Raw genomic sequence first — 25,805 nt, forward strand, 5'->3', positions numbered from 1 at the left:
GGGGGCATTTAAAAAAGAAAGAAAATGGGCATACACAATTTACAAACTAGTAATTCATAGACATAATTAGTGATGTCACTTAAAAATACAGTTATAAGAATGTATATTAAAGTATCTATATAAATACAAATCCTAGTAAATAGCTAAGAATTATATTTCTCTTTAAAAATATCCCCCTATCTCTCCCAAGGGGGAAAAAGAAAAAGCTTCGGCGATGTGATCAATTTGTCTAAAATAAACCTTTAGTAGTAAATTATTCCCTGGTATTATTTAAAGGTCCTGTGGGTTCAGATGGCTAAGAATGAAGACTAATCTGGAATTAGACTGTTCTAAATCCTGGCTCCACCTTCTACTTGTAAGATCTTTACCAAGTTATGTCACTTCTCCCTGCCTCGGCTTCCTCGCACCAAAATCTTCACAGTTCCTATCTCACAGGGTTTTGTGAAAAGTAAATGACACAAATATAAGATAAGCTTTCAGACCAGTGCCTGGCACATATAAAAGCCAAAAATCTCATCCAGGAGTCGGCACGCTTTTGGGAAAGGGCCCAATAGTAAATATTTGAGGAGTACAGGCCGTAGTCTCTGTCACAACTACTCAACTTGACCTTGCAGTGTGAAAACAGCCACGGACAACACACGGACAAATGAGCCCCAACAAAACGGAATAAAAACTGAAACTTGAATTTCACATCATGTCCACACTTTTCCCCACGTCAACAAATCTTCTTCTTCTTTAGATCTTTTCCTTCCCCCGACCATGGAAACATGGAAACCCCATTCTTCGCAAGGGCAAGGGCTCCTCAAACACAGGCAGGGCCGAGGCCGTGCCAACCCTGCTCTAGGCTCAGCTCCGTCCCGCAGCGGGCTAGCTGTGTGAGCCCAGGCAACCAGCTCCACGCCCGACTGCGCCGGGAGAGGCATCATCGACGAGAAAACAGGAGTAACACCTGCCAGCCAGTTTCAGGGAGTCAGTGAGAACGGCTGCACTACACAGAGACCACAGGCGGCGGCAGCCATCCTTACTCTTGTTCCCAACACGTGGATTCCAAGCTGCACGAGGCCCACACTTGAAACACAGGAAATTACCACTGGGGACGCAGGGTGAGAGGATTAAAAGAACTACCCTTTTGAGTCGGACCGACGACGGTCCACATCCAGGGTCTCCCGTGTGTTAGCGGTATGCCCCTCGGTAGTTAAAATCCCTGATGGGGATTCATTTCTTCGTGTGCAAAAAGGGGGAGGCGATCTCCTACCTCCTAAAATCATGAAACGTCAGTGAGACAAGTAACTCGCCCACCTAGTGCCTGCACTCAGTAAGTGCTCAATAAAACAGTAGCAGCCGTGGCTGCTGCCGTCGTCACTGTCAGAATGTGTGTCCTACACGTCCCCTGAGAGACTATAACAGGGAAGGGAGGAATGGAGCGGAATTGGAGTCTGCCTGGGTTTTGGGAGTAGGACCCTGGCTTCCCGCCTAATGCATCCAAGCCACCGCACAAATCATACCCTAAACGGTCACATGACGCTTGGCTGTCACCGGGAAACTAGCGGCCTGAATCACCCCTCAACGAGTGACAGGAGGGTAAGGAAAGGCGCGACTCACCTGGCTCGGGGGAGAAACTGGAGGTGCAAACGCCACCGAAGTAAGGCGCCGCCCAGCCGCGGTCTCCCCACAGTTCGAATACTCCCGGGTTACATTTTAAATCTCGCGGGAGCGCCTGGGAGCCAATCGCCGCTCCCGCCCTCTGACCCGGAAGCCGAATCGACGCGAGCCGCGGGAACCCCGGGTGGAGACCAGCTACCCTCTGGCCGCTTCCCGGTTTCCTCCGGTGCGTATCAAGGAGCCCAAGGGGTCGCGCCGCTGTGCTACCGAATGCCTCCAGCTCCCCGGGCGGTTCTCCACCCCTCTTCCCTCCGACCGCGGGCTCGGGGAGGTGGTAGCGGGGTCTCACGGGGCCTGCCTGACCCTGGGAGACGCGTCGGGGCTCTTTGCAGTAACTTCTTTTATTCCCTCCCTCCTCTTCCCGTCCCGTGTTAGAGGGGCAAGTGCAGCCCGCCCTGTACTGCGAGACCCTGATAAGGTAGTGAGATTGGGCACTACTTTAATGAGCAGTAGGGGACCGAATAGCCTAACGTGGAATCTGTTGGACTTCCCACACCACTGTGCCTCTGAGGGCATCTCCCCTGCTGGTCACCCTTAACAAATGTTCAGTCCAGGATGCCCGCTTGCAAGAGTGCTAGTTTATAGGCACCCAGAGGTGGGGCTCATCTAAATCTCAGTAAATACTCATCAGGCACTTGAAAATGTTTGTTGCCGAGCCCACCTTTTCAGGACAACTGCATCCAATTAAAAACTCTTTGGAATCAGTAAATCTCATCTGGGAGTGCTGCTTCCAGAGTGCACACCAGGCCACTACAGGTTAGTTGACTTTCGTGCCTGGTTTTATGAATGTTGTTTTTATAGTACGCATTTCGGCACTCCTTCCAGATCCTGTGTTTTGTATCTGCTAATGTTGTAGCCCTTTCACACTGAACCTTAACTATCCCTGGATTGTGAGCTCCTTCAAGGCCAAGAGCTCTAGCACTGGTGTCCAACACATAGTAACGTTTTCAAGTTCTGGCTTGTCTTATGAGCTTGGCAAACTAGTTAATGTACCAAAGTCTTGATGTCTTCATCTATAAAATGGGAATCATTGGTAGTACCTTCCTTTTAGGTTTATGCAAATATTTGGTGTGACAATGTCAGTAAAATGGTTAACGTGGCACCTGCAGTTAGTGCTCTGTCAATGTTAACTATCATTAATTTCTTATAAATACATTTACTATTAAAGTGATTTCATCTTCGTGTACTCTTTTAGACAGTCTACACAAAATTATGGTGACTTATGCTGCAGGTAACATTCACAAAGTAAATACATACATTAATTTTTTTGAGCTCTCTTTAGAATTTGCAATACCGTGTTCTTATTTTGATACATTTGCTGAAAGTGAGTAACATGTTGCTGGTTTCTATCCAACTCTATCTGTGCTGTAATCCACAGTTTCGTGACCTTGTGCAGTAGAAGGCTGTTTTTACAACTGCTCAAGATTTGACATACAAGATGAAGCAAGATGCCACAAGAAATGCTGCCTACACTGTGGATTGTGAAGATTACGTGCATGTGGTAGAATTTAATCCCTTTGAGAGTGGGGATTCAGGAAACCTAATTGCATATGGTGGCAATAATTACTTGGTCATTGGCATGTGTAACTTTCAGGTTAGTGTACAAAACTACAGAGAATCACAGTGACACTATTTCACTGATAAGAAAGGCTATTCAAACTTTAGTAAAATTTTCCAAAACTTTGAAAATATATTGAGTTTGAATGTTAAAAAAAAAGACAGACATGAAGAACTATAGAGAAAGACATTCTCAATAATATATGCCTGAGATTTGTATAAACATTAGTGAAAAAGTAGAATATAACATTTCTTGTCTGCCTCATGATTAGAAATGGAATATTTTCATAATTGAAGGTTGTGATTAACTGACTATTAGCATATAGGGAAAACACCAATTAAAATAGATCTAATTAATTATTTAATCCAATTTTTCTACATCTCACTTTGAGAAGGAAACAAACTAATGTTGAGAGTCTATAAAAAGATCCTCCAGGAGATATTATAACTGATGATTTTCTTCTTTCCTATTTATATGCTCTCATACTTTTCATCCACCTAAAGCATACATCTAGAGTATACAAAGTATGGAATCATATTAATTGAACAGGGAGTTTAGCATAGTCATTAAGACAGTGAACTCTGCTGTCAAAATGCCTACGTTTTTACTCCTGTCTGGCTTTACCTCTTAATAGGTATATGACTGTCAGCAGGTACTTAACCTCTCTTCTATAAAAATGAGGAAAATAATTCTTAATTGGGTTTTGTGAGAATGTAATGAATTAATACATATAAAGTTCCTGCAAGGCATCTGGCACTCTTAATACATGTTTTAGCTGTCATTGATTTGGTCAACAGTGACTCAGGCACAGCCCCATATTTAATCACCAAACTTAAGATTGTTTTGTAGTGAGCACATCCATGTTTTCTGACAAGAAAGCTAGTTCTACATGTAAGAGAGACTTTGAACAATAAGACTTTGAACAATCAGGAATCGCTGGTTAATCTTTTACCAGAATGTTATTCGTAGCACGGTATTTCTCAAATTAAGGTTAATCAATGAGGTAATTTGAGAGTGACCAATTTTCAAAGATTTAAAATAACTATCTCACTAGAATGATATAAACATTGTAAATAATATTTCCTCTTTATTCAGAAGGCAGTTCAGTATCTTTCAGTGTTTTGACATCATAAATGTAATTTAGCACTTTACAATAAATGTCTAAAGTTATGCAAAATTAGATTGCATGCATATTTATCCTAAGGAGAAAGTAGGAATAAAAGGCTTCAGTTTGTTGGTTTCTGAGTAGAAATTATTCCACATTGTCTTTTAGGGTTGGGTTAGGAATTTCTAGCTTTTAGGCTAAATATGACCCTTAGACTGACTTCAGCTGGACTACCAGGTTAGGATCATAAAAAGTCACATGATTAAGAGAAATGATAAAACACTCTTGAAAATGTGTGTTTTTCTACAAAAGAACCTACAAAGGAATAAAGCAGCCCCCTGTAGTTGAAATTGTTTATTTCATTAGTTTTTAAATTAATGGCTGTGAATATAGAATTGTATTCAAAAATACTGAAAAAATATTAGGTGTGTCTCTAGTTCTACGTTCAGCTAAGAAATATTGAGAAAGTCAAGAAGGAAGAAAAAAATTAGGAAAAAGGTATGGCAGAGGTGGTGGGTAGCAGAACGAGAGAAGTTGGAGCAAAAGAGGGAAAATGACAAAATGAGAAAAAAGAACTAGCAAAAACATTTGTAATGCTCCAGTATGGTTTATAGTCATATGCATTCTCCCTGTTGATCCTCAGACCTATGAGATTGGCAGTGTAGGTCTTATCCCCAAACTACCTAAGGAAAGAATTGGATTTTTATTGGCAAGGAGTGAACACAAATTATACTCTGTGCTATGGACTGGAGATATGATTAAACAACTGTTCCTGTCCTCATGGAGTTTCTGTTCTACTTCAGAGAAGTTCAGAAATTTGTGTGACTAGTAAATGAAAAAACAAGATCTAGACCCCATGTTTAAACCCCGTTTCCTTCTGTGATGCTACTCAGAGAGATTAAAGCCATGGTTCAAACATTTTAGGAGGAGAATTGATTTCTAATAATTTGCCCTTGGGGGTTCAGAATAAATTGCTGCTTCCCTTTGACGTTATTTTTTACCTAATTTAACATTACTAAACATTGTTCTTATTCTTTCATATTAGAACTTTCAAGTTCCATTGCACCCAATTTCATGCCTCTCACTTGCCTTCGGAGAGCACTAAGGTGAATTGAAAGGTTTCCACATTCCTCTCAAAAAGGCAATCCTCATTCTAAGACTGTTAGGAAAACACTGCCGATAGCGTTTCAGAATCTCATGGTAGAAATGGAATCTGATGGAAATTTGAGCCGAATGGTAGTAGCATTGATTGGTATCAGGCATTTGAAGTGCAGATCAGGTTCGGGGAACTGGTGATCAGTATGCTAAAAAAAAACACGGACGCTGCCCTCAAGGAGATGTTTAAATGTAAGAAAATTTTATAAAAGTCCTGTGTGTAAAGGGGAGAGGGAACATGAAAGTTTCCTTTCAAAAGGTCGTCAATAATGTATCAAGTCCTCTGCTGGGACCTGGGTGAAAACACTTGATTTAGGAAAGTACATTCAATTTATATAGAACATGAAGCTGAGACAGATACCTAATGCTTTGAATAGCAGACTCATTTAACAATTCTTTTTGAATGTCGTGTGCCAGTCTCTGCTCAGAATGCAAATATTGTGTAATAGAGTGAATTAATGGCCCACTTAAACAAGCTAGAATTTAATAAAGATGCATATAAAGTCTTAAAATCATAGACTGCTAGAAGGGAGAATTGTGACTTCTGGTTTTTAGTCACCTGGATGTCCACCGTGAGTCGGTGCAGTGATTCACCTGCCAGCGGAGCTAATTCAGTGCTAGCCAACAGAAATATAATACGAGCCACAAATGTAAATCCAAATATTGTAGGAACCACATTATGAAATGTGAAAAGCAGCTGAAATTAATTTTTTACCTAGCATATCCAAAACATTTGATGTACAACCAATATAGAAAAATACTAATGAGATACATTCTTTTATACTAAATCTTTGAAGTCTGGTGTGGAGTTTGCACTGTATAAAGTGTACACATGTGAGCTTGAACTAGCCACATAGCAAGTGCTTAAAAGTCTCCTTTGGCTGGTGGCTACTGGACATCACAGCTCTGTATCTTCTGTAAATTGACAGTCATGTTTAATGGATATCAGTTCTCAGTAGTGTATTAATAATTCAAAGGAGATTATAATTATTTAAAGACATTTCACAGTGGTATTAAAATGTTTAAAACTGTCACGTAAAAAAGGGATTAGACTCAGTGGTAAATATATTTTGTAGTATTTATCAATTCTGTTGGAGTGGAATTGCTGCTTCCAGTGCTTTAAGACTGGTGCTGAATCTCCTCCTTTGAGTGTATTCACCTAGGGGGAATCAGCTATGGCCAAGTATTTGCCATCACTGAAATAGACTTACTCTGTATGGTTCCAGAGAGCAAAATTTAGAGCCATGAGTAAATTTACATTGAAAAAGATCTTGGTTTAATGTTAACTGAGAACTACCCTCAGATGGAACAAGCTCCCCCAAGAAGTAGCCAGTTCCCTCTCCCAGAAAGTGCTCAAAGGAGGGTTGTGCAATGTCCTTTTTCAGATGTTGTATTAGAGATTCAAGCATTCGATGAAAGAAGTGGGCTAGGTAAACTTTACAGTCTTGTCTAACTAAAATTCTGTATTTGGCTTTAAATGGGTGGGGTGGGAAGGACTGCCAATTTCAAATCCTTAGAATAGCCCTTTCATCAACCTGGCTTTACCCCAACCTCAAATATGTTGGAGCCTCGTATAATGATTTGTATTATAGCAAGTTTTCCAAAGTATCTTAATTTCCTGCCTATACAATACTGCCTACACCCAAACTAAACCCAAAATAGCATTTGTCTGCCGATACCACACACACACCCTGGCCTTTTAGTTGGCTCAATGGCAGACTTTGCTGCCAGGAAAAAAGGTTTCACTGGTAATACATAAAGCTCAGGCTATACCGCCCCTGGTTTTCTTCATCCCACGACCACCCAATAACTCCATATATACTTTGGATAACAAATCACAGGACCTAATTGTCAACACCATTGTTACAGTAGCAAAATAATGTGTGTTTTGATGGTTAAAAACTTCATATTTAGAAGATTGATTTGTCAAGTGTGGAAAAATAGATGTAACCCAAACTATGAAGTCAACTGTGATTAGGCTTCTAACATTATTTTAAAATTGCTTAGTGGTTGCTGTCTTGGCACATCTGGCTGTTAGCCATACAGTTATTATACACACAAATTATGAAGTAATAAAATTTGACAGTGTTTTTCTTTTCTTGATAAATGCATTTTTATCCTGTTTTCACTTATGGAAAAATTTTTACTGTTAACTCTTAAGTTCACCTGAAATGTAAATTTATTTTCAAGGGTTATCTGAATTATGTAGAGAAAGACATGTAATATATTTGTGAAGCGACTTTGCTACGATCTCAAAGGCTATCCTGGAAAAATCACATCCACTAGATTCGATTAAAGTATATGGTATAAAACTTTGCATTTAGATTCAAGATGAATGAAATTCTTAGAACCATCCATCAGATAATTCCATTCCATGTAGGTATTCTATTCCATTAAATGCCAAGTTTCAGTTGCTCTAGATTTTTCCCCCGATATTTTGTATTCCTATAAATTTTTATAAAGGATAACTATAATCACTTAATACAAAAGTTTACTTGGGAAAATTTGTCACATAATTTTGCTTTAGTCTCTGGACCCAGTTACAGTATTGATTTAAATAACAAAACCGTGATTTATTTGTTTTTAAAAGTCACAATATTTTAAATTTATAAAATGTATTTTAAAATATGTATTATAAGAATAATTAAATAGATCCCTGTATACCTACTACTTAGCTTAAGAAATGGAACATTAGCAGTTTTTTTTGAAGCCCCCTTGGGTATTCTTCCCTTACTGCCTTTCCTTCTCATCCCCAAGAGGTAACCATCTGAAATTTTGTGTTGGTGATTTCTTGCTTTTATCGATTTAACCCTATCTGTAGGTGTTGCAAATCAATGTTTTTCATGTTTTAAAACTTTGTCAATGAAATTATTCTGTATTATGTTTTCTATAGTTTGTTGCTATTGACATTATATTTGTTAGATTCCTCCGTGTCGTATATTATACACTGCCCCAGTCTGAGTGAGTATGGTGTGAGTGGCTCTCTGTGATGGGAGGGCGTCCTGTCCAGGCTGGGCTCCCATCTTGTACCCTGAGCTACAGGGAGAGCCTCTGGCCCCCAGGACCCTTAACTGGAATAAGCAGGGTTGGAAAATCATTATTTCACTTGTTATTAATCTTTCTTACGTGTATGTATAGCTTACATTTATTTCATTGTTTAATATTAGAAGTGTTTAGGGTCTTTAGAAGATTGATGATGTTTTTGTGACCAGAAATAATGCCATAGGAACTTTTATTTATATCAATTTGCCTCTGGTGAAATTGGGCTCATTACACATTGTTCTCCTTAAAGTCACAGTTTTCAAGAACCTATCGATGACATTCAGTGAGGACTTACATGGCCTCCTGATAAAGTCTTCGTTATAGTGAAATACACAGTAGTGTTTGTTCTCCTAACTTATAACATTTACTATGTGTGCTTAGGAAGAAGAAGCAGGCATTGAAGGAATTCAGTATAGGACACTACGAACCTTTCACCATGGAGTCAGAGTCGACGTCATAGCTTGGAGCCCAGAGACGAGACTTGATTCGTTGCCCCCAGTAATCAAGTAAAGTTTAAAATTATTAAATGCAGTATTTATTAATGTCATCAGTTTTAAGTTATCTAAAACCTTTTATCGTTAGAGACTTTTTTCCTCTGTTTGCATTTTCCCCAACTCGAGATAGTGGAAGATACTTTTAACATTCTCTATTATTCCTAATTTAATTCTAAATTTGTAATTTAAATATGTAGCCATGGCAGTGATGCCTTGAGCACATGTTTGGGCCTAACTACAAAGCTCTTTACTTGAGATTCATCTGAATCATTTTAAGTCTTCACAGATTTTTCACTTACTTTACCACTTACTGAAAGTACAACTCTTAAAATAAATTTGGTTGAGTTATCAATCAGTCTTACATTTTTATGTTTAACAGTACATAAAACTGTAGTTCTAGTAAACCTTGGGCTTCAGTTTTTGTGAAAGCATTTGAAAAGAATGATTGATTTTTGGGAAAAAACTACCTGCTAAGGCCGTCTTCACAGGGGCAATAATATGTCAGATTATTTAAAGTCTGTTACAGAACACTAGCCTTGTTTCCACAAATGTCAAATCTAAAAGGTATCTTCTTTTAATAAACAGTCTTTAGCCAACCATAGTTAGCTCTTATTGAGCTAACCTAATTTTTTTTTAATTAAGGGATAATTTACATAGAGTGAAATTCTCAGCTCTTAAGGATACAGTTTGATCAGTGTTGACAAATGCATACACTTGTGGTGTAACCCACTCACTGGTAATACACAGCATTTCTTGTACCCCGAAAGATTTCTTTGTGCTCCTTCCTAGTCAATCCGTGCACTCCGTTGCCTAAAGCCACCATTGATTCAGTTTCTATTATATTACCAGAAATGAGTTTTGCCTATTCTACCACTTCATGTAAATGGAATGATACAGAATGTATTTTTTGTGTCTGACTTAATGTTTTTGAGATTGATCCATGTTATGTATACCAATGTTTCATTTCTTTTTATTTTTGAATATTCCATTACATTGTACAAATATACCCCATTTTGTTTATCCATTCTCCTATAAATGGATGCTGGGCAATTTGCAGTTTTCAGCTATTATGATTAACACTACTATGAACATCTCTGTATACAGCTTTTAGTGGATAATATATGGTTTCATTTCTCTTAGGAGTAGAATTACTGAATCAGAGGGTAGATGTATGTTTAAAATATTTAAAAAGTACCAATTTCCATACTGCTTCTACCATTTTATATTCCCACCAATAATGTAAGGAAACCCACTTTACCTACTCTCCAGCATTTATTGTTGTCAGTGTTTAATTTTAACCATCCTGTTTGGTACCACAGTGACATCTCCCCAATGTGAAATGAGTTGAGCATTTTTTCATGTGCATTCTATTTCCTATCTAAGGAATTTTTGCCTACAGTGAGATGGTGAAGATGTGCTATGTTTTGTTCTAGAAGCTTTAACAGGTTTTAGCTAACTGAATTTGAATATCTACACAACAGTCAAAATACATATGTCATTGTTAATAGCTAGTGTGTTGTTCATTTCCTTTTAAATTAAAAGGAAGTGTTCACGGACTCTGGAACTAAAGAAGAGTCAGTCAGCAGTATGCATTCTCTAGCAGATTTTGAAAGCTATAGAAACCGTGTTCTTCCCATGGTTTTGCTTGGCGCCTGTTTTCCTGTCCTCTTAATGGATTTGCTGTAGTGTTTCATCTTTTTTGTTGGTTTTGATAAGCTGCCTCAAATCCTTTTTGGGATTATACCAATATAAATAATAAATTCAAAACATTAACCAGCTATTAATTTTAAAAACAATAGTTTGAGAACAAGCTGACAGCACAGTTTTCTTTTCAAATAATTGATGTATTTTTATTATAAAAATAATACGTGCTTACTATATCAAATACCCTTTCCATTTTTTTCATAAATAATTTTATACAATTTTGATTAAATTATATGTAAATTTTTATACTTATTTTGCTTTACTTTTTTTCATAGTATTTCACAATAAATGTTATTTTTTTCAATACTGAATAGTGGTCAGTCAAGATGACTGAGGTGTAACTTTGTGTCTCTCTTACCATTATTAACTTTTATCTTACAATTAGAAAGAAACCCTTTCTAATGTTTTATCTGTAGCTTTTAGTTGCCTTAAATTCTGTTCTGTCTCTCTCCCTACCTTCCTCCCTCTTTCCCCACTCCCCGCAAACTTGCTACTCTTTTTTCATACCCACTTGATGGAGAATAAACTGTTCAACTTACTTCAGCTCTCTGAAATTTTCTGGTTTAATTTAAGGATAACTTAATTACCCTTAACATGTATAAACTAAAGCAGCAAACATTTAGAGAAAAGAGGAACAACAGAGCATTGCCCATAAAGTTTTGTGGTTTGTTTTTTTTATCCTAATAAAATTCTTTCATTAGTTTTCTTTTTAAGTAAAGATACTTTGACCCCTATAATTTCTTTGTTCTCTGGTGTTTTTACTGAAGTTAAACTCATATTCTACTAATACCTTCTTTACAAACCCTTTTGTTTGAGATATTTCTCTTAACACCTGCTAAAATAGCCTTTGTCTATTTTAGAGATGAGATTTTAAACAGAGATTTTGAAGTGATTTCTTTAGAACATAACTGTGAGGAAACCTGCTTTAGTAGACCCTCACATTAGTAATGTTATATAGCACATTTGTTCTGGAGTCTCCGCCGAGTGGGGAAGTAATGAATACCCAAAACAATAATGGAACAAAGTCAAAGGAAAACAATTAGGTCGAATAAGTTTTGTTTTTCAGTTTTTCTTACCTTTATTTGTATGTGTGAAATACAGCATACCTGCCCAAAAGAGATATATGTCACGGAGGTTCTCCACGTACCCTTCCCGTCACTGAAAAGAGCTGTGGTAGCAGAGCTCTACCAACACATCCAGGTCTATAAATTAGGAGACTTGTTGTTATTTAAATTTTATTAAATAAATTAATTAGTTGAGGGAAAAATGGCTAACTTTAATGTAGTCAAAACTAAAGAATTTTAGATCTGTATGATAGTCATTTACCTAAAACAACTGTAAATAAACGTTACTTTTCAGCTTGTAAATACAATGTTTATTTCTTCCCTATCCATAATCCGACATGCTGAGAATCTAAAAATTTTAGGATTTAAGTTAAACAAGTTAAAAAAATAGTTGTTTATTGCTTACATTTTATTTTTTAATTGATGAACTACTAGCAAATATCTCAAAGTTTAGGGTCAGTGCAAATAATACTCCAGCTTTTGGTAGATATAAAAATATCACCTTTTATAGGTATAAAAATGTTATCTTTTTTCATCTAATTTAATTCATTTAGAGGAATAGAAAAAATAAGAAGGCTAATGGATAACTAAAGAAGCCAAAGACTCAGGCAGATGTGCAACAGTATTTTTAATATCTAATATTGACCTAGCTAATATGAAGATACTTTTTTAACGTATTTTTTATACTTTTAAGAAAAAGTTAAAAATTGAATTCATAATTTGTAATGAAATTGTACACTTTTGTTATTGAAGAGACATATCCAGAATATACTAATTTTTGTGTGTTTTCACAAAAAATAAGTACCTTTTACTTTCAGTAATGGCTATATAACATATTTTACAACAGCCACACGTACCCCTTCTGCCCCAAAGAAACCATGATTATGATTTATGAAAATAGCTTTAGTGACTGGAGTGGGGATAGACAGGAGAGGAGCTGGAGAGCTTTGACTTACAGAGGCTGAAAGTGGGTTTGTTTTTGTTTCTTTTGCTTCCAGATTTTGTACTTCGGCTGCTGATATGAAAATTAGAGTGTTTACTTCAGATCTTCAAGATAAAAATGAATACAAGGTATGTTGAACAGATAATTTATAAATTTATAGTTTATTTTAAAACATATTTATTAGTTTTTGCTTTTTTAATTCGATTTACCCCAACTTAGAATACTTATGGTCATCTTTAAAGTATGTAATTCACGGTCTCATTGACTCTATTTTAGGCTGTAGTATCTAGGTTCTTAGTAAGGACTATGGATTATAAATCTGATATCACTTGATGAAATTCAAGGATTAGGGAGGCACAGCAAATGAGGGAGAAATAGGAAGTCATAGTTGGTATAGCAGGACTATAATAGACATGAGCACACTTTGAATGAGTCAAACTTCAAGGAAACAAACTATCAGTACAGCACAGCACAAGGCAGGGTTACAAACTGGTTAGGAGCCGGGACACAAGAGCCAACAACGTGGGTTTGAAGCCTGGCTCTACCACTTTAGTAACAGTGGGACTTTGGTCACCTTCCCAAACTCTTTGTGCGCATTTCCTTATCTGTAAAATGGGATAATCATAGCATCTGCCTCATAGGAGTATGAGCATTGACTGAGCTAATTTTTATAAAACACGTAGAACGATGTTTGGTATGTAGTAAGCCTTAGATATGTGTTTTTTATTGGTATGAGAAATAGCCCTGTAAAATAAGACAGAGAAGGACTAATAAGTTGACCCTTGAACAATACAGGTTTACATGGGTCCATTTGTTATACACACATTTCTTTCAGTAAATACATGTACAGTTTTTGATCCACTGTTGGGAGTCCACGGATGTGGGTCAATGCATTGATCTGTGCCATTTTATATAGAAGACTTGAGCATTCGTGGATTTTGGTATCCGCGGCATGAGGTTTGGGGGGGTCCTAGAACGAACTCCCAGCAAATACTGAGGGTAGTTAAGTTTTGGGGGAATCAAAAATTATACCTGGATTTTTGACTGTGCAGGGAATCAGCACCCCTAACCTCCATGTTGTTCAAGGGTCAACTGTACTCTATGATCTCACTTCTATGTGGAATTTTTAAAAGTTAAATACGGAGTAGAGTGGTGGTTATCAGAGGATGGGGGTGGAGGCAATGGGGAGATGTTGATCAAAGGATACAAACTTCAAGTCATAAGATGAACAAGTTCTGGAGATCTAATGTACAGCATGATGAGTATAGTTAACAATGCGTATTATATACTTGAAAGGTGTTAAGAGAGTAGATCTTAAAAGTGTTCTCACCACAAAACAAAATGGTGATGGAGGTATTAACTAACCCTATGGTAGTAATCATTTTATAATATATATGTGTATCAAAACATGAATGTACATCTCAAACCTAACACTTTTGTGTCAATTATATCTGAAAAGCTGGAAAAAGAAATAACTCTCACTTTGAATTGAAATTGCATAATGTTTTTTATAAGAACAGTATTGCCTTCTTGGCTTTCTAATAAAAAACAATGTTATGAAACAGATAAACTATAATGTGATATACAGGTGATGTATTACAGAATTGTACACCTGAAATCTATGAAGTATATGTAACTTTACTAACAGTTATCACCCCAATAAACTTTTTTAAAAAAAGATAAACTATAAACCTGTCCAATAATTTAGAAAATAGTAAAAAAATATGCTCTAAGCTATATATAATGGGCTATATACAATTGTACAATAGTACAGTGTACTATATATTTGTTAATTTAAGGGTACCAGTGGTAGCCAAGTGTACAAATGGCACATAAAATTAAATTCTTTTACTCCATCAAAAGTTAATGTGCTAGTTACAATAGACATTAAATATTTAATATTAATTTAGTTTGTCTTGTAGGCTGTGGCATAAGTTTTAAAGAAAGATTTGGAGGACCTAGGTTTATTAAAGTTACACAAGAATGTTTAAATCAAATCCTTTTTTTTCTTCTTGATATATTTCTAAATAGTAAGCAGTTTCAAATGGGACCACTCTATTAATCTTAATACTGAAATCAAATTTTTGGAAGGAACGAAGGAAGCAAAAACAATATCCATTCAAATGTTTAAAAATCTGATGTTTGACAGATCTGTTTAAAGATTTCGATTATAAAGATTTAAACTAATTGAACCTTGCTTGCTCACATAGCTCTCCACCTTATATCTTCCCGTTCGTTCCTTCTGTGGCCAGAAGAGGATTTCTGGGTTGTCTTGATTGCGGGCTTATAATACTCACTATCCGCACGACTGGCAGTCATGTTGAACAAGTGAATAAAAACCTTAGAATGTGATGTTCATACTGTGTTTATTAGGTAGCATTGAATGTACAGAGCAGCAGGTATGAGGTAAATAGTTGAGGAGGGCTCTCTCCTAGTGCCCCTAGAAAGTTCTCTTAGCTTTAATTTTTATTTAAGCTTTATGTAATAAGTAAGAACGGAGGTGATATGAGGACAGGTACAGTAAAAAAGTGAGTGTATTTTTGTAAGAAATGCATACTAGAAAAGAAAGATCAAGCTAATAGCAGTGTGTTGAATAATCAGCTTCTTTCCAAGATAAACCTTCCAGAAAAGTGGGTGTATAAATCATGCTTTAAAAATAGCAGATTGCTTAAGAAATATTTATGGAAAAGAAAAGCATGCAGTGAAAGCTTTTAAGGCAGTGAAGTGAAAAATACTAGGTAGGAATATTGTAGATTTTTTTTCCTGCGTTCTTATTAACTTTTCCCCTTATTTCAGGTTTTAGAGGGCCATTCAGATTTCATTAATGGTTTGGTGTTTGATCCCAGAGAAGGCCAATCAATTGCAAGTGTGAGTGATGATCATACCTGCAGGTATATTGCTTGTGATACAAGCACATTTTTTTTTTTTAATTAATTAATTTATTTATTAGTTTCAGGTGTACAAAACAAGGTAATACTTAGACGTTCATCATTTATATCCCTCATACTGTGAACATTTTTAAATTTTCACCTTTAATAAGAATTACATTTTAAAAATTAGAGAAAAATGTACTTTCTATATATACTCCACAAGCTGTTGTAAAAGAAGCATGCGTCATTTAAATTGTAAGTATGACACAAGCATGAATTTCAAAACCAGTGAGTTAAGTTCTCATCCCAGTTTTGGAAACTTCCCTTGCTGATTCATGGGTACCCCTCTGCCTCTTATTGTAGATTTGTACATTTATGAAATCTAAATATGTATATCGAGTCAAATTCTCCAATATCGGGCAAGAGCAGTAAGATAATAAAAGCCAGTTGCTATATTGTAAAGTTATTTAACAGATCCTGTCTGATAAGTTAGTGTTTAATAATGAATTGTGAATCTTATTTACTTCAAGACTCATGGGAAACTTAGTATTTTGACAAATTCGAAAGTCTCTAAGGTTTTCTGTGTATATAATACATTTCAGTATCACATTCTTCCACTTCACCCACAATTGGAACAGATGAGTTAGCTATAACATTTTAATAATAGTACCTGAGGCTAGAGAATATCACAAGTGAAAAACAAGATGAAGAGCCAGAGTGGGAGGTGGAAATAAGCTACGGAGTCAGGAATGAACTCAGTGAATCAGTCATTATAGGAAGGCCAATTGCTTCATTTGCTTTAACAGTAGTGTGAGGGGGGGAAAAAAAAAACACTGCTCTGCAATTTTGCATTTAGTGTTAATGTTTGACAAGGCAATGACAAAATCATTAGTATTTATAAACACTTGTACACATACATAGCTATTAAATATGTGTCCTTTCACATTGGAAGTAAAGCCACTAGCTGCTTTTTAAATTTTAATCTTCATTAGAACTCATCTTTTTAAAGTTATAGAGTCATAGGCCATTATTCTTTATGTACTGCCTGTTAAAATTTTCATGTCAGGGATATGAAAGATTTACACGACATTAAGATTCTAGGGCCCCAAGTATTACAAAACCAAGTTTATATATAGACCTGAAGAGTGAAAGGGGCCATTTTTAAGATAAAAGATTAGATCACTAAAAATAATGACATTGTAGTTCTCTCACACATGGATTTTCCTCATCACAAGCATTTGGAAAAATGAAACCTGAGGAGGGGGAAATGAGTGTCTTTGCAGGGCTCTGAATACTGAAAGAACGGCCTCTGAATACTGATCAAGAGCCAGAGAGACCTGGGATTACATTCAGTGGTCTATGATTATTTTCTTACTTGTAGTAGACTTTGGGATTTTTGTAGACTAGTAAAATTGTCCTGAAATTTGGGGGACCAACAGAGAGTTGCCAACTTTTTATTTTGTTAAGTAATAAGAATTTTAAAAGTTCTACTGCCTTCTATTATTACAGTAACTATAAAAGAAAGAACATTAGTACTCTAAAAAGGACAAAAGGCTTAACTTCAAAGTAAGTCCTTTAAGTTGAATAAATTTAACTTTTTGAAAAACTCACTATGTTGCTCCTAATTGTCTTATTTTGTTAGACTGTGGTTGATAGTGTTGTTCAGCAAATACTTGTTCTCCCTTCCCCCCCACACACACAGAAGGAAGAGAGTTTTCCCCACTCCCTTGGGTTGACCCGTGTGAGTTGTTTAGGCCCGTGTAATGTTAGCAGGTCTGACACAAGCAGACCTTGAAATGTTTTATTTGGTTTGTCTTGACCTACTGTGTCCTGTCTGCTATAAGGTGAGCATGTGCTAGATAGCTACTGGTCCCTGAATGAGAAACACATGGAGGAGATATGGCCCCATCTGGCAGTGTGACATAAGAGCTTCCCACAGGCCCGTGAGCAAGACATTTATGCTTATTTTTGTAAGCCAGTGAGATTTTGGAGTTTATAACATCAATGTAGCAATAGCTGGGGAGCTAAATTTAGAATTCATCAGCTTAATTTGCCAACCAGAAGTAAAGGACAGCTCTGATTGGCTATTAAAGTCAAACCTCTCGGGCTAAAAGATAAGCAATATAGATGTTTAAAAGAAACAGAAGATTCAAGTCAACCTAGAAGTTTCAAGTAAGGAAGAGTAGTATCATACAGTCTCACAGGAACAAAGGAAAGAAGGAATTCTGAGGAGACAGACTGCAATAGAAAAATGTTTCAGCTATCTTTATTATCTCACGGTATAGAATTGCCAAGTTACAAATGAAGACACCAGCCAAATGGCAACTATGTAATTTGAGCACAGGAGATAGCCGTTTGCATCCCAGGAATCATTCCTGTTACTGTACTAAAGTAGTGCTTCCTATAATCTCAGTCTGCATGGGGAAGGTACATTGGTGAAATCCTCGTCCAATCCTAGTCAAAGGCTGTGTCATCCTGAGAGTAGTTTTATATGCAGGTGACTCCATGCTTAAAAAAGAGAATAACTAGACTGAAGATGAGTAAGGAAGTAGAGGATCTGAACAACATTAACCAACTAGCTCAACAGATGTATGAAACACTGCAAACACTCCCAACATCAGCAGAATACACATTCTTCTCAAGTGCACACAGCACATTCTCCAGAAAAAAACATGTTAGGCCTCAAAAAAATCTAAATAAATTTTAAAAGATTGAAATTGTAGAAAGCATCTTCTTTGACCATAATAGAATGAACTAGAGATCAGTACCTGAGGAAACTTGGAAAATCTACAAATACATGAAAAGTAAACATCACACTCTTAAGCAGCCAGTGGGTCAAAAAAGAAATCATAAGGGAAATTAGAAAATACTTTGAAATGAGTGAAAATGAAAGCACAATATACAAAATATGGGATGCCGTAAAAGCAGGGCTCAGAGGAAATGTTATAGCTGCAAACACCTATATTAGAAGAGAAGAAAGAACTCAAATCGGTAACCTGATTTTACACCTTAATGAGCTAGAAAAGAACAAAGAAAACCCAAAGCTAGCAGAAAGAAGGAAAAAATGAAGATTAGAACAGAGACAAACAAAATAGAAAACAGTGGAGAGAATCAATGACTCCAAAAATTGTTTCTCTGAATCAGTGCCAATTAAAAAAATTTGTTTGATAAATTGAGTATTTTGATCTATCCATATTTTATGATGTTTGACTTAAGCATTTCTAAGAGAGACAGTATTATAATCAGGTAGGACATTTGTGGCCTTAGGGACTCCATTTCAATATAATCTATCCCCTGAACAGGTTCATAAAGTTTATGTATTTTATTGAAAATTACCAAATTCTGAATCCGACAGAATGAAGATCGTTCTCATTTGCACTAATATGTCGTCTATCCATTAAAAAGTTGTCACTTGTTTATCTCTTGTTATAGAAAACAAATAAATGTATAGGCAGTAAATTAATGTATAGATTAGTTCACTCAGTCAGCAAATATCAAGTGTCTGCCACATGCCAGTCACTGTGCTAGGTACTTGGTAATCACTGATTTATTTTTAAACCTGTAAATAATAGTTTCAGAACTTCTCTGAAAGCCCATTTCAGGCCCATTTCAGGCTTCTCTAAGACGGACAAAGGTATTTATTTTCTATATATGAATTGCAGTATTAATAAGTAAATATGACTAAATATTGAGTGCTTTACTGTTGCTCACCACTATGTAAATTTACTTAATTTTTGCAACTCTGCGATAAGTACTGTTTTTATTCTCATTGTACAAGATGAGGATACAAGACATAGAGAGGCTAAGTAACTTGTGGTGAGGACACAGCTATTAAGTAGAGGACCAAAAATATCTGGCATCTGGCTCACCTGCACTCTTAAATCATCACTCTTTAGCCTTAAATCACTCACTCTTAAATCAACTTTGTCCTGAGATGGTGTTTGTCTCTAAGAATATTTTAGATCTTTCTCACTTCTCTACATTCTGTAATACAGCTATTCAAACTATGAACCAAGGTGCAACTCATAATATTAAATGTACTTAGAGAAGAAGATAGATTAAATTTTATATAAGATTCCATCTAGTTTTAGTATTCGGTAATCTGCAAATTTATAAGAAAATTGAATTCTCATTTAAGTCAGCGGTTCTTTTGCAATCTCAGTACCCACTTTTTTTTAACATTTTATAATGCCTACTATACAATCTGAAATGAAACTCATAGAAAATATCACCTATCAAAATACATAATTACAAAAATTATTATTGTACTTTAATTGTATGTACATTTCTATAAAAAGAAAACAAGACAGCACAGTGTACATATACTCAGATGTGACCATATAAGAAGACATAGTGCGGAAGTCTTTGTCCCTTTTTACAATAAATAAATTTGAATATCAGAAAAATAAGATAACAGGAAAATGTAAAGCAGAGACAAGGCTGCCAAGCCACACAATTCCAGGGATTTGGTTTGCATAGCGTACAATGTAAATAGTGCCATCTGGAGTCCTGCAGTGTCATAGCCCTGAGCACAACTAGTTTTTATCCTAAGATAAAACTCCTGTGTGTAGTAACAGAAAAAAACTAAATGTGGTAAATGAAAGAGGGAAATAATGTTAATCAAAATAGAAATAGTAATACAAAGTATAGGATGTGAAGTTGAAACAATAAGGGAGGATGATCTTGCAAATCAGCCAGTTTTTATATGGATGGTATTAAAGTAATTCACTGTTACCCCATGGGTGGAGAACTAACAAAGATTGCAAAAAAAACACATCTCCTATCTTGAAATGTGCCCACTTTTTGAAGTATTTCTAAATTTCACTCTGACGTTCGAAAGTCATGTAGAATGTCTACCATCCCTGCTTCTCATTCACCAAATGCCTGTAGGACCCCAATTATTAGGACAATCAAAAATGCCCCCAAGGTTTTAGAACCACCACGTCTTGCGTATCATTGATTTAGATGATAATATGTGACCAGGCACTATTCTAAGTGATTTACATGAATTAATTCAATCCTCAAAAACCTTGTGGTACATTCTCTTATTATTCCCTTTTTACAGATGAGGATCCCAGGCAATCTGGTTCTGAAGCACTGCACTATACTGTTTCTAACTTAAGGTTCTTTAAGAAGTTTTCATCTTTTTACATTATTGAAAAAGCAGCTGTTCATATTACCTGTGTTTTAATCAAAATCAGGCATTGTGTAGTGCTTAATAAAATTGATAGAATTGTACTTAGAGGCATATTTACAGAAGTGTTACCTTCTGCTTGTGAAGAATTTATAATTTTTTAAAGTACCTTTGCTAAAACAGTAGTACCAGTTCTTGAAATGAAGATGTCATGTTCCTTCTTCATACTTCTTTAACTCAGTTTTCAGATGTGGAAGAAGAGGAAAAAGAAACACACTTTTCTCAAGGACGAGGAGAATTATTCTAGAGTAAACTGCCCTGGCTCTTTCACTACAAAGGTATTTGGCGGAGTCAGCCATGCTCTTCTGCCTTAGCGTCATCCCTGCACCTAGAAGAGTACTCTTGTGGCAGGTCCTCAGAGAGTGAATGGGTGAAGGAATGAATAAAACTATCTGTCACCACGTCTTTAGAAAAAAGATGCCATTACCAAACAAAGCATCTGACAGGAGATGTGTTTAAGAAAGAAATTCCCAAGTAAATCATGGGATTGCAAACCCTTCAGCCTCATGTTCTATACCATGTCCTTTATGGCCTGTCATCATATCTATTATACCATATGCAAATACACACATAAACATGCATACATGTACACATATCTACATACATATGCACAGGAAAATGGAAATACTAGTATTTGTAATTATGACCCAGCATCAATAAAAGGTTAAAATTATTGTAATATTTGAGAGGTAAATAAGTGCATACTCATTTCGAAAGATTTATTATCCCCTACCTCCAAAACAAGGTAAAAATGGTGTTTAAGTATTTAATGGGTTAAGCTTATTATTTTAAAAACTCACTAATACAGAACATCTCATTCCCAGTCAGTGCCAAATAACAGATGTTCTTGTATATTAAAAACAGTACCGTTCTGTAAGAACAAGTCAGATCAACAAGTATTTATTAAACACGTTTAGTATAGCCAACATTTAGTACTTTGGGAAATACAAATGAAATAGAAGACTCAGTACTCACTGTAACTACAAAGGATGTCCGAAGTAAGTCCCTGTCCTCCTCCTCCTCCCCTGCAAATACCTTTTAAAATACTAGATAAAATTTATGGTGAAGGAAAATTGGCTTCTAGAAACCAAAGAATTCTTAGTTTAAGAAGAAGATAATAGAGGCATGTAATGTGCCATTCACTTTGACTGTAAAATATGGCATATTAGTAGTTGTCGTGTTGTGGCTGTCATCATTTTCTTAAAGAATAGGAGAAGGAGTGTACCCAATGCTAGCTGAGTGCCTCTATTTGTGTATATTTGAGAGTCTTCAAGAGCCATAGATAAGATGATTGTTCCTCCCCTACCATCACCCCAATTGGGATCACAAAATATGTGACCTATTTAAAAACACTCCTTGTGAGAAACGGAAAGAAGGGGAGGACCTTCTGAAGGTAGGCCAATGAAGCATTCCATGGGAGGTTAATCCCCATTGAGGAGCAAATAAACTGCATAAATAATTCTAGGTACAAAGTGAGATCAGGAGAATTTACATTCCTTATAATGTCATGGTTAAATAATGCCAGAAATAAAGTTCTCAGCTTGTCTTCTAAAATTCCCTCTAATTTTTAGTAACATTTTGAATCAAGATCAGTTATTGTACAGATGTAACAAGAGCCTTATTTTAAGAATAATTAAAAGTAAGCAGTTTGTGTTGAATTTGGTAATAGTTTACCTCCAGCGAACAGAACACAAGAATGTGTCTTTATAAGAACTATTCAAAAATTATAGTAAAACCTGTTGATCACATTTGCAAACATTTTTAATTCAATGCAGTGAAATAATATGTTAATGAAAGATTATAATTGAGTAAAAGTTATGTAGTGATGAAAGAATTTTCTGAAATTTTATATGATCTTGTACTGGTAACTCCACTCTATAGTAGTCAATTCTTTGTTCTCGCATGTGCCCTTGTGGATGAAATACAAAACCAGTACTTCATAAAGTGTATTACCGTATCAGTGATTGCAGTGCCATAAGCCTGCTTTATGTGGCCCTCGTGTGGTTGCAGCAAGTGAATTGTATGAATGAGAATCATCTCCATAAACATTTTCAGGTTTATCTTGAAAGTCCACTTATGTGACTGATAGGAGTACTTTCCCTCATTTACAGCATGTAGTCAAATTTTAAGTTATATCAAAATATTTCTTGGAAATAATGAAGTGCTGATATTTCCTGGGTAGTATTACTCATGTATATATATCTAAGAAAAATCCTTTTACTCTGAATTCCTTGAAGACGAAATCATATATGATCTGTTTGAAAACTACCATATGGTGCGTTGTTTGTAGTTGAGAGTTTAATTTTGAGGTTTATTTTTAAATGTGACAAAATTTCTCACAACTCCTATTTTTCAAAAATCTATTTATCTGTGTAAGTTAAATAATACTCGTATTTTAATTCTCCTCTGGGGTGGCCCCAGGTAGTTTTCTCACCTCTGTAATGATACACTTGTAGCTGCTGCTGAAAATATTTATAATTTCAAGAAAACAAAATGAAGCAACAACATGTAAGCTCGTAAGATGTTTTTTAACCTCTCCAAGGCTTTGTGAAGATGTGTATAGTAGTAGATTATTTTTAGTATGGCATAGTTCGTTTATTACTGTCATGCTTGAAACAGGCCACTTTTCCCGTCTCCAAAACACACAGTCTGATTATTGACTGTATTTTTGACTCATTTTTAATTATTGAAGGGTAAAATAATAAACATGCAGTTATCTCTCATTTTTCACACTTATAAGTCTTCTTAATCTCAAATCAGTAAAATTTCTGGTAATCCATTTCTTTTATTAATACTACTAGTACATTAATATTTGCTTTGTAGTCTCAAGTATTAAAAGAAAGCAGAATTATGTGATATATAGATGATGTATTTTAGAATTGTACACTTGAAACCCATGTGATTTTACTAACCATTGTCACCCCAATACATTTAAAAATAAAAATAAAAAAAGCAGAATTAGTCTAATCTTTTTTCTGAATATATTTGAAACAATGACACATACTGAAAGTACTCTTCACAAAATTCTTATTTTATACTATTATGCCATTTTGCTGGCCTCCACTGTTGAGGCTTTTTGCCTAGCTACCAAAGTTGTCCATAGTCTAACCCACAGGGCAACAGTTTCTTTATTCACCATTCTAGTCTACCATACCTACTGTCAAGATTTGTCCATCTAACCCCTAGATTTGTGCTTTCAGTTACGTGGCTTCACACCTCTATACTCCTTTTGCACTTAAAACCAGATATTTTAGCTTTAAATTATTTTGTAATTTGTTTCCCTTTGCTTCCTAATTGTTTGATCACTTACTGAGGAAATATACCATGTCTCTCCCTGTTTTGAATCATCCATAGCATGATAAGTAATTTAGTGATTATTTGGAAATGTGAGGGGGGGAATGTTCGTTTTGCTATCACAAATTCAGTGAAAAATATGTTTCTTGTCTAAAAATGGTGGAGGTCATAGACAACAATCTAAAATTATAAATTAGAAGAAAATATAGGAGATAATTTTTTACCTTGGCTTAATCAAAGGTTTTAGATATAATACCCAAAGCACAATCTATAAATTTTTTTTAAAAACTGCTAAATTGAACTTCATCAAAATTAAGAATTTCTGCTCTTTTTAAGAGTCTCTTCAGAGAATTAAAATTAAAAGATAAACTGCATACTTAGAGAAGATATTTGCAAATCACAGATGTGTAAAAAAAAAGTAAATAACAATGTTGGAGGTCCCTTTCCTCCACCCAGTAATATTGTAAATAAAGTGCCTTCTCATCCTTATAACTACATCTCAGTATTACTTTTGTTCTTGTTTTCATATTTAACTAATACAGTAATTCACGTGATCCAGGCATGTCTTTCAGATTATGGTTTGTGTTTTGTGCTTTACCAGTTACAGAAGGCCAAATGAATACAGATGTGTCTTTTAATGTCATCCATTTCTTCTTTATCCATGTTGTCAAAAGTATTTGGTAGCAGAAATTTCCTTCTACAATGAACTCTCTAACAGACAATGCGTGCCAATTAAAAGTGGAGTATAAGCAAATAAAAAGAACAGAGTATTACCTAGGAGATTTCATTTTGAATTCTCAGAGAGAACATCTCCCATCTCTGTCTACTAATTGTCAATTTAAAAGGCCCTTGAGAATATCTAGGATATCTTCAGTATGCCAACACCCAATTTATGGAATCTTTTTATTAATTAAATGGCACAACACATTTAAATGATATATGGTAGGAATACTTAATGCTCTGCTGAAAAGCACTCAGGCTGAAGTGATTTAGCAGTAAACCAGCAAATAATTTTAACAGTAAACTAGCAAAAGTAAAGTGTAATTTATAACCTTAGATCTGGATAGCTTTTCATCCATACGTTTTACAGCTACATCTAGGTGTTCTAAATAGGACCACAGAGTTGGGAGGAGTTGAAAATGTTTGTTACAATTGTAACCAAATTGGGTCAAAACTGTCTATTTTGCTTAAAGAGTGATGCTATCTATACTCCAATGCCTTTTGATTCAGTCTGTATTACTGGCTTCATAATGTCAGCAGATTACTTTAAAAGCTTTTTCTTTGAAATTTCCCTTGTAAACATTTAAATGGATATACATATATATTTCATATAGCTCCTGATTTTTGGTCAAGTTAGTTTAACTTGATAATGTTATATTTTTATACTTTTATAAATGATCTGTTATCTTGCTATATGTTTGATTATGTGTATTAAGAAGGCTGTGTATGAACTTTACAGTTTTTCTCTTTCTCTGATGTACACTTCTCTGAAAAGTACGTTTCTGTGGTTATAATTAACTTTTAGGTAATTTTATTATAAACAAATGTATTAATAAATTTGAAAATGTTAAAATATGAATTTCCAAATTTATGAATTTTTTTCCCATTATAATAGAAATTCTTCTTCTCTAATATGGTCTAAACCTGTAGTTGCTTAGGTAAGCAAAAAGTCAGTAAACTCAGAAAATCATTTTAAAGGAATGCCTACAACCTTGTTTTC

At 35.4% G+C, this 25,805-nt stretch overlaps 2 protein-coding genes across 6 annotated transcripts in view; one reads left to right on the forward strand and one right to left on the reverse strand.

Moving 5' to 3' along the window:
* The window catches only part of PARPBP (PARP1 binding protein), a gene marked incomplete at both ends in the record, with an annotated part of 54,783 nt that extends 53,107 nt beyond the window's left edge, over positions 1 to 1,676 (reverse strand). Inside the window, one exon of the mRNA XM_081059603.1 lies at positions 1,603 to 1,676. The remainder of the gene's footprint in view (positions 1 to 1,602) is intronic.
* A 75-nt stretch (positions 1,677 to 1,751) lies between these two features.
* Positions 1,752 to 25,805, forward strand: part of NUP37 (nucleoporin 37) — a 37,677-nt gene continuing 13,623 nt past the window's right edge. Inside the window, exons 1-6 of one of the 5 annotated variants that reach the window (XM_081060209.1) lie at positions 1,753 to 1,828; positions 3,041 to 3,256; positions 5,371 to 5,431; positions 8,904 to 9,028; positions 12,783 to 12,855; positions 15,524 to 15,618. In XM_081060209.1, the coding sequence (XP_080916335.1) occupies positions 3,213 to 3,256; positions 5,371 to 5,431; positions 8,904 to 9,028; positions 12,783 to 12,855; positions 15,524 to 15,618 (398 nt within the window). In that variant the 5' untranslated portion in view covers positions 1,753 to 1,828; positions 3,041 to 3,212. Of the gene's footprint in view, positions 1,829 to 2,293; positions 2,419 to 3,040; positions 3,257 to 5,370; positions 5,432 to 8,903; positions 9,029 to 12,782; positions 12,856 to 15,523; positions 15,619 to 25,805 lie in introns of all 5 variants that reach the window. The other 4 variants (XM_081060208.1, XM_081060211.1, XM_081060207.1 and 1 more) reach the window with 4 other exon arrangements.

Source organism: Rhinolophus hipposideros (assembly GCF_964194185.1).
Source record: "Rhinolophus hipposideros genome assembly, chromosome: 9".
In the NCBI taxonomy this organism is placed as follows: domain Eukaryota; kingdom Metazoa; phylum Chordata; class Mammalia; order Chiroptera; family Rhinolophidae; genus Rhinolophus; species Rhinolophus hipposideros.